The sequence below is a fragment of the Pteropus vampyrus genome, unplaced genomic scaffold (genome assembly GCF_000151845.1).
Source record: "Pteropus vampyrus isolate Shadow unplaced genomic scaffold, Pvam_2.0 Scaffold471, whole genome shotgun sequence".
Lineage (NCBI taxonomy): Eukaryota > Metazoa > Chordata > Mammalia > Chiroptera > Pteropodidae > Pteropus > Pteropus vampyrus.
In genome coordinates, this window is record NW_011889252.1 from 118997 (window position 1) to 128909 (window position 9913).

Genomic DNA, 9913 nt, shown 5'->3' on the forward strand with positions numbered 1-9913 from the left:
GGTTTTCAGAGGCAACTGTACGGGGTCTCATCTTTGGCCCACTGAGCTCAGCCTGCTGAAAGAAGTTTCCATTTACAATGCCTAGCACACTAACCACAGCTCCTCCCTTGGCCCTACCTAAGAAAACTCTTATAATTTGATAGCAAAGAATACAAATAACCTGATTTTTAAAATGGGCTAAAGATGTAAATAGACATTTCTCCAAAGAAAACATAAATGGCCAACAGGTATATGAAAAAAAGCTCGACATCACTGATCATCATGGAAATGAAAATCGAAACCACAATGAGAATCACCTCACACCTGTCAGGATGGCTATTATCAAAAAAACAAGACAAGGGTTAATGAAGATGTAGAGAAATTGGAACCCCTTGCACACTGTTGGTGGGAATGCAAAATGGTGTAGCCATTATGGAAAGTAGTGTGGAGGTTCCTCAAAACTTTAAAATTAGAACTACCACGTGATCCAGCAATCCCACTTCTGGGTATTTACCCAAAACAACTGAAATCAGGATCTCTAAGAAATGTTAGCCACCCCCTGCTCATAACTACATGATTCACAGTAGCCAAGATGTAGAAGCAACCTACATGTTTGTGGACACATGAATGGGTAAAGATGTGGTACAGACAGACAATAGAACACTATTCAGCACTTAAAGAGAAGAAAATTCGGCAATATGTGACAATGTAGATGAACCTTGAGGACATTAAGCTAAGCAAACAGGCCAGACACAGAAAGACAAACACTGTATGATTCCACTTATATATGGTATCTAAAATAGTCAAATTCATAGACTCCAAGTGGAATGATGGTTGCCAGGGCTGGGGAAAAAGGGGAATGGGAGGTTACTAATCAATGGACCTAAAGTTTCAGTTACGCAGGATAAAGAAGGTCTAGAGATCCACTGCACGACACTGTATCTGTAGTCAACAATAATGTGTCGTACACTTACAAATGTGTTGAGAGGGTAGATCTCATGTTGAGTGTTCTTACCAAATAAAATCAACCCTTTTTAAAAGCATATCAATATCCAAGCGAAGATAACTTCGACTCCTCTCTAATTTCACTTCCGGAAAGTCAACCTTTCCCATATCTCACTTCCTCAGCTGTTAACAGTAACAAAGTACTTGTAATACATCTTACATAGTGGATAAGAACAGCTAACAGAAGGGAGAGAATAGGAATTGAGCTGGGGATATGTGAGAACTCAGCGTTATGATAGGGGTAGTATCGCAAGCCCATGATTAAAGAATGAATTATATAATATCTTTTCTTACATGTAGAAAATTTTAATTAGAACTCCACTCCCTGTATATACAAAAAAATTAATTTCAGACAGATTAAAGACCTGAGTGTGAAAGGTAAAACTATGTAACTAGTAGAGGAAAAAATGTAAGAGGATACCTTTATGACCTCAAACTTTCATACGTATAAACCATTAAGGTAAGAATTGATGGATTTGGCCGTATCCAGGCTAAAGATTTCTGTTCGATAAAGGACACCAGAGCAAAGCACACAGACAAGTGATAGACCGAGATATTAATGGAAGCATGTATAACTGACAAAGGGTTACAGTCTAGATAGAACGGACAAGAAAATACTGCAAATCACCAAGAAGAAGACAAGAATTACAACAGAAAAATGGGCAGATGACATGAATAGGCCATTCTTAGAAGGGGAAATACAAAGGAGTAAGTGTATGTGGAAACATTCAACATCACTAGTTAACAAGAGAAATGAAAACGCAGATAATCAGATTCTGGTTTACACCTACTAGATCCATAAGAATTTGTAAGTCCGATAATACTACATGTGGGAACAGAAGCCCTCATGTGCCGACAGTGGGAGTGTATACTGACACAGCACTCCGCAGGTATTTATGGAAAGTAAATAAGTGAATATCTTACAACTCAACAATTTCATTCCTTGCTTTATACCTGCAAAGCATCTCTCATGTAGGTGCACATGAGATGTGTATTAAAATGTTCATGATACTACTGACCGGTGATATTAGAAAAGATTTGGAGGTAAACTAAATATCCATCAACAGGAGAATGAAGAGGAAACTATGGTTTAGGACTATTATAGAATTCCATCAACAGAAATAATGAAACAGGTCATCTATAGCAACATGCATGGATTTCAAAGACATAATGCTAACTGGCAAAGGGAAGAATCAGAATGAGATTTATGGTACAATATCATTATGTAAATTGAAAACACTAAAAAGTTTATAAAGATATATTTTAAAGTACATATGCATATATGTGTAAATATATGTATGAAAGAGGACAATAAGGACATATATTAAATAGATAAACCAGTCCTGTCCCTAAAACATTTTGTGCGCTGTTGGTCCTTCAGATGCAGATTGTTAAAATCTAAGCCCCTCCAAAGACAGCAGCAGCCCCTAAAGATAAGGAGAAAGCAGAAAGCAGATCAGAAGGAGCAGGTGCACCAAGTGGGGTCTCAGTGTTCCCCGACCTGCTGCTTGGCGTTCTCCACCTCTGCTGTCAGCCTCTGGGTCATGCGATTCAGGCCGTTGAGCTCTTCCTTGGTTCTGCGGAGGTTCTCACTCTGCTGGGTCACTGTGGCCTTCATCTCCTCACACTGCGGGTTGGAAGACAGACGTGGGGAAATATTCAATGATCACGACATGGTTGTAGTGTGTGCTGGGAAGTCACTGGTTCCACCCTGCCCAGATTAGCCGGTGTACTTACTGTTCTTCAGCAATAGTCCCACCTCCTTCCCCTGCTCTGAACCTAGAACCTTTGCTGCAGCCCTCTGAGCATCTGGGTGCCTTTCCCAGGGAAGCCCCAGGTTTATGGCTATCCTCCCTGCCCAGGGAGGCAGCCCAGCCCTCCAGTTCACCTTGGTTTGGTACCAGGACTCAGCCTCGGCCCTGCTGCGGCTGGCCACATCATCATACTGAGCCTTGATCTCAGCCATGACCGAGTCCATGTTGAGCTCCCGGCTGTTGTCCATCTTCACCACCACCGACGTGTCAGAGATTTGTGACTGAAGAACATAGATTTCCTGTAGGAGACAACAGCCAGGGCCCTCAGCTCCAAATTCCCCTCTGACTCCTGTCTCTCTAAGTAATCCAAAAATAAAATTTCAACTCTGAAACTTTAGGAAATAAATTAGAAAGCTACTGGCAAGTCAGAAGAATTTTACATGTAGCTGTAAGAGGAAAAGGCTGGAATTTGGACCATGGCCTCAAGGCAGTGAGTAAAGTGGAATTTCATTAATGCTGGATCAATAGAGGCAGATTTCTATGGGAAGGAACAAACTGGATTACTGCGCCTGGGGCCTAAACTCTCCAGATCAGCTCTCTGTATGAATCCAGCCAACCAGATAATGGTCAGATTTAGATCCTGGGTTTTCTAATTGTGTGTCACACTATAATTGTCATTATATCTGTATAAATATTCTTATATTGTCAAAACTCCAATTCATGTAGTGCTGTGTAGACAGGCGATGAATTATAGTCCTTCAAATCATTTTAAATGGACATTATCCATTCCCATTTTGAAAGGAAACCCTAACTACAGAAAATCTCCTTGGTCACAAAAGGAAAGGATGTGGAGATCCTAGACGAGTAAAGAATGGATGACTCTTCCTAGAACCAAGGAACCAGGACAAGCCATACCCCAGGAAAACACTCCTCCATCTCCTCCCTCACTTACTCTTCCGGAGACAGGGAGACTCACCTCCTCATAGAGGGCTTGCAGGAAGTGGGTCTCCTCCTTCAGTGCCTCCACATTGGCCCCCAGGTCGGCCTTGTGCAGATAGGCGCCATCTATATCCTGGTGGCGAAGACAAGGGAGGGTGGCCGTGGGGTCATTCCCTGCACTCTACAGTGGAGCCTAAGGCCGCCTCCTGGCCCATGCCCCACCCCTGCCCGTCTAGCTCACAATTACATGTCTAACCTAGACTTCTCGTCTTCACCTTCAGAGGCCCTCTAGGAGGGACAGGGCCTTTGTTATCTCCCCCTGACACTGCTCCCCTACAGACTTTTTTTTCCAGTTCCTCTAAAATTGGGGCTTTTGCTGAATCACATAGCCTAACATCACAGCCCAAAGCATCAGGCTGCTGCTAAGCCAGACTGGCCCACGGAGCATGACCACGAGGGGGCCAAAGAGCCACAAGTGCGCCTCCTTGGTACGTCATCCTTGGCGCCCGCATCAGGCAACACCCAACACCCAAGTAGCTGACTCTCCTGCCTGAGACCAAGATCATGCCCCTATTGGCAAGTTTTTTAACCAGCCCTCTCTCCATTCCATGACTACTCACAAATAAGGTGGTTGGTAAGCACCTTATTTGTGAAAAAGTATTAGTATACACTTCAACTCACCAATTTGAAACCAAAGGGAAATTATTAGCCATTTTTCCTCTGTTTTTTTTTTTTTTCTTTTCATTATCTGCAATTGCACTGAATGAGGGCTATAGCTCACAAAATCACTAGCAAGCTGAGAACAAAGACATCCCAACCTGGCGAATTCAAAAGTGATCATTTTGGCTAATCAGGGAGATTATAAACAGCCAAACGGCAGTTTGATGAGGTCGTTTTTGTATAAAGCCTCCATTAGCACAGTCTGGGTTCCTGCACAGGGGCCACAATGGCCCAACCAAACTCTTTTTGTTGGGGGACTCGAGTGCCCTGCCACCACAACTGGACCAATGTGACCTTGGCAAGATGCCCCATCTCAGAGCGTCCAGTGTCCAAGAATTAATTGCTCGCCATGTGGAAAGAGTCACTCACCTTCTTCAGCACCACGAACTCATTCTCAGCAGTGGCCTTGAGGACCACCTCTTCTTCATACCTGAGGAGAGAGAACACACCGCCCCTCAGGCTTGGGGCCATGGGCTGGCCAGCAAACCCTAGGTTTTCAAGACTCCCTGGTTCTGCCCTTGACTATGTGTGCCTCGAGGGGAAGAGGCTTGGCCTCTCTGGACTCCTATTTCTCAGGCACAAAAAAAAAAAAGAAAAAGAAAAAGAAAAAAGAAAAACACCACAGGACAATGGACATGAAGTCCCTGGTTTCTAGTCCAAGCTTGGAAGTGAAGTTATTGCAAAACCTCAGGGAGTCATTTACTCTTTCTGCATCTTGGGTTAAATTGCCTGGTGTGCAGTAAGGCACTCAGTAAATTTGTGAGATGAACGAAAAGCACGTGCTCCAGGGGTCCTTCAACCCTAAAACTGCACAAAACATAAAGCTCCGTGAACTCCAGGACATTCTCTTTCCCCTCCCCCAACTTCCAAGGACTTGAAATCCTGGAAGCAACCCACTCTGCCCAGACTACTAGTAGGACTTCCACAGCCCTCCTCCAGCCCGGTTTTTCCCTTGCTCTTGGCAGTGAGGTCTGATGTCTGGCCAAGCCCCATTCTAGCCAATGAGAGAGACCAGAGTTCCCAGAGCATGGTTTTCACAACTTTGTAATTACAGGGTAATTTGGGCTGCTATAAACTCTGAACTCTGTAATTACTGGCCCTGTATCCCCAGAGTAAGAAACAGATTTTGACACCTACAAACAGAATTGTGTCTGTATTTGCATCCCCCGCCCCAAGGAAAGTAAAAACCCATTGCTGAGTCCACCTGGATGGTAAAACCTGATCTTCCAAGACCAGAATTTTAATTACTTCCAATTAGAATTACTAGGGCTGATTATGTCCTAGTAATTCACTCTGTTCGTATCTGCCAGATAAAGTGGGACAAGTTAACAGTGATTAAGTGAGTAAAACTAGGTAACGGCCAAATTAAGCAAGTCAGGTTAAAATAAGATTTATGTGGACCTTTGAATTGTACAGCCTTGCAGAACAAGAGCCTAATGATTTATCTTCAGTATAAATAAAAGAACTCTCTACAATCATAAGATATCTTTAATGGCATTGGTCTGTATTTGTTTGTTTGTTTGTTTGTTTGTTTTGTGTTTTGTTTTTTCCAAGATTTTTCTTCCAGGACCTTTCCTTTCCACCCATCCTGGGGCCAACCACTCCCAAGTTCTGCTCTCTAGCCCTATTGATCTTGGTCCTTCTGTTTCATTTGTTCTCTAACTCTGGGTCAGTCTGTGGCCTGGATATATGTCTCACTCCTTCAAGGCTGGTATGTTTCCTCTCTAAATCTTTTCCCAGTCCCCAGGATGGGCCAGCGAAGCTGGGAGCCGAGACAAGATGAAGCAGACTGATATAGTGAACCAACTGACTGGTAGACTGGAATGACATTGGCCTTCAGCCATGTCTACCTCCAGGAGAGTTGTATGGACTAAGCCAAGACATACCCCACTCCTATAACCACCCCCAGCCCTGCCATGCTCACTTTTTCTTGTAGCCCTCCAGCACCTCCTGCACGTGGTTGAGCTCTGAGGCCAGCCTCCCGCTGTCGGCCTCCGCGCACTCGGCCTCCCGCCTCAGCGTCTCGATGTAGCCCTCAAACAGTGGCTCCAGGTTGCTCTCACAGCACTTGCGGTTCTGGTAGAACTGCCACTTGGTCTCCAGCAGCTTGTTCTGCTGCTCCAGGAAGCGCACCTACAGCCCAGGGTGGGGGAAAGAGACTCAGGAGGAGTCTGGGGAGGTGCCTTATCCCCAAGAATTCTCTCTGCCCTTGGGGATGGCCTCTGACCTGTAGCAGCCTGTGACCTTCCCCCAAAGGCCAAATTCTGAAAGTACAGTTCATAATTATTCCCCAAATAACTTCCCCTCATTCCATCCCCGTCTCCTGGAAAGAGCACACAATTTATTTATGATTTATTTGTTCTGCACAGAGTGAAATAACATCTGATCCTGTAAAATATCACAGACCATGTGTGGCAGGCCAAAAATAGCCTCTCAAATGTGGCCATATCTTAATTCCTCTAACTTGTGAATTTGTTACATTACATGGAAAAGAGATCTTGGGGATAGAATTAAGGTTATAGACCTAAAGATCAGGAGATTACCCTCAATTATCCAGATGGGTCCTACAGTAGTCACATGGGCCTTTCAAAGGAAGAGGAAGGCAGAAGAGTGAGAGAGATGCTGAGAAGAAGGAGACGGAGGAGAGATTTCGAACATAAGAAGCAAGAAGCACTTGACCACCATCACCAGCTTTGAAGATGGAGGGAGGAGGGGTCACGAGTCAAGGAATGCAGGAAGCCTCTAGAAGCTAAGAACAACCCTTCCACCTCATACCTTCCCATCCCCGTCAACCAGCCAGCAAGGGAACAAGGACCTCAGTCCTATAGTCAGGTGGAATTCAATTCTGCCAAAAACCTGACTGTCCCTGGAAACAGGTCTCCCTCAGGGCCTCCAAAAGAAATGCAGCCCTGCCAGCAGCTTGATTTCGGCCTTATGAGATAATAAATTTGTGTTTTTTAATCTGCTAAGTTTGTGGGCATTTTTATGGCAGGGATTTAAAAATGCAACCTCCTCACTCAAACTCCAGGGTGCAGGAGCCCAAGAGGGCAAACCCTGGACCAAGAATTAAGAGGTTTCTGACTGTCTGCCTCTGCCACCAGTCAGGCTTCTGTGTCTCATTGTCTCTGAGCCTCACTGAGGCAGCAAGAATACATCAGCAATTTACACTGGCAGCCAGCCCCCAAGCCCTATCTAGCCCACAGGCATATTTTATTTGGCTTGCATATAGTTTTATAAAACTTGATTAATTGCCAACATTTAATAATTAAGGGACTTCAGGCAAGAATCTGGATTTCCCTGACCTTGACAAACCGGACACTCAGGTAATGCCGGGCTTGCGTCTGGAGGTGAGTGGCAGCAGCTGCCCCTGTAGACGGGCATGCCTCTCAGCTTGGCTTCATTCACCAGGCACCATGCAGCTGCCAGCCCTAAGCCTAGCATAAAGCAACTCTCAATGGCCCGTGCTTTTGGGAAAAGGAACCAAAATCCTGATTATTCAAAAAGGATCTGCCTTAGGTCTCCATATGCAGACCCAAGTAGTGGGAGCAGGTCTCTGGCCTGCCTGCTCTGCAGGTTTAAACCTGCCACATGGATGTACTTTGCACACTTAGAGCTTATTCTGATAGAAGAATGATGGAAGGAGGTGAGTGCTGTCAGCATCCCCAGGGGAGGGACCTGGGTGATATCCAAAAGACCACATGCAAAGATGCCTTTGAGTCTGCGTGCTTAGTGTCTTCACTGTGCTTTTGAGCAAATTAGGAAAATGCGCCCCGCTAGGCAGATGCAGCCCCCCCACCCACCACCAGGGCACACAGCACAACCAGCAGAACATGCGCTGAATTTCAACCTCCCCCTCACCTCTCTTGGTGGGTGCCCCTGTGTAGTGAATAACCTGCATGATCCTACGTCAGCTTCTTTGTGCCAATGGAAAGGAAGAGTGGTTTGGACAGCAGGTTAAGAATGGATGCACATCACCTTCACTTGCAGATGTGCCTATTTCTGATGGTGGTGTTTGTCTGAGAGCAAAGCTCCCACCCACATCACCCGGTGTGCACTTTCTGGGTATAGAACGCACACTACTCCACTCTGGAAGATGAGCCTTTCCTCCATTGGACCTCAGTGGCTGTCCTCCCCTAACAGTCAGATTGCAGGCTCTCAGAGGCGGCCTCGGGGTCAAAGAAAACCAGAGCTGTATGTCTAACCAGAAGAAGGGCTCAGAAACTGCAACATCGGCAAAGTGTGACTCAACAGCCCCTCCGCCGACCTCCCTTAAGTTTCTCAACTCAGTGTCTTTAATCTATGTGAGTGGGTTGGGGTGGAGGATGACGTGGATAGAAGTCCTGGGGATTCACAGCCTTCCTCTGCTGTCCCCACCAGGAAAGAGCAGGAAAGGAGGTTCTGGCCCCTCTTCATCCTGGCTCCCCTCTCCATACTAAGGATGACAGCATCTCCTCCAGGAAGCGGGTCAGACTAAGCAGAGATGCCCAGCTCACCCACCCTCCTCACTGTGTGATGGCTGAGGTTCAGAGGATGGGGTCCCAGGCACACATTCAGCTCTTGCTGGGCAGGGTAAGCGGCAGCCATAAACCTTACCGTTCTGGCTGGTGGCTTTACATTCATTTCGCATTTGACTCTCAGAGCAACATTTGAAAATCAAGACCCTCATTCAGCCACATTCTCAAGGCCATGTGCTAATTGGTAGCAGCACTGGGACCCCAAGAATTTGAAGCTGGCCCATCATTGCGTTTCAAGTCCCTTGGCCCTTCCTAAGCCACAGCACCAGGGGACGATCGACAGACCCACCTTGTCGATGAAGGCAGCGAACTTGTTGTTGAGACACTTGATCTGCTCCTTCTCCTCGTGCTTCACGCACTGCGCGTTGGGGTCGATCTCCAGGTTGAGGGGCGTGAGGAGGCTCTCGTTGACCGACACGGTGGTGATGCAGGGCGGGCTGGGCCCGCAGAGGCCCCCTGCCCGGTAGCCAAAGATTCCTCCACTGTGTAGGGGCCGTGTACAACTCACTGCGATTCGTGGGGATCCCACTGCACACAGGCTCCGGCTGCCAAAGCCCCCAAGGCGCCTGTAGCCCAGCCCCCCAGGACTGCCCCCACGGTAGGCCATGGCACTGGCACAGCTGCGAGCCCCAGGCTTGGGCATGACGGCGGAGCAGGAGCTGAAATTCCTGATTCCGTAGCCAGAGCTGATGTGATAAGAACGGCTCGCCATGCCTCTGCTCTGCGGGGCAGTGCCAAGGGAAGTGGAGGGGACCCAAGGATACCAGGTCTCGCACCAGAGACTGGTTTAGTGTTTCTGCCTTTTATAGGGCAGACAACAGGTCTCCTGACAACATAAAAGGCAAGAAAAAGTTATTAATGCCATTTATGAGCGTGAGAATCACCCCCAGGGGAAACTTGAGAAGGAAAACTGAAACTTGCCACCTTTAATAGCGTATCAAGGAGACCCTGCATCCCAATAAACCTGCCCCCTGACTGTTCAAGCCCACAGGCCTAGACATA

At 46.6% G+C, this 9913-nt stretch overlaps 1 protein-coding gene across 1 annotated transcript in view; it reads right to left on the bottom strand.

The window, feature by feature from the left end:
• The window catches only part of LOC105307030 (keratin, type II cuticular Hb5-like), a 15276-nt gene extending 5653 nt beyond the window's left edge, over positions 1-9623 (bottom strand). The window contains exons 1-6 of the mRNA XM_011382393.1: positions 9201-9623; positions 6322-6530; positions 4767-4827; positions 3715-3810; positions 2873-3037; positions 2486-2611 (exon numbers count right to left, since the gene is read on the bottom strand). Coding sequence (XP_011380695.1) covers positions 2486-2611; positions 2873-3037; positions 3715-3810; positions 4767-4827; positions 6322-6530; positions 9201-9623 — 1080 coding nt within the window. The remainder of the gene's footprint in view (positions 1-2485; positions 2612-2872; positions 3038-3714; positions 3811-4766; positions 4828-6321; positions 6531-9200) is intronic.
• Between the last annotated feature and the right edge of the window lie 290 nt (positions 9624-9913).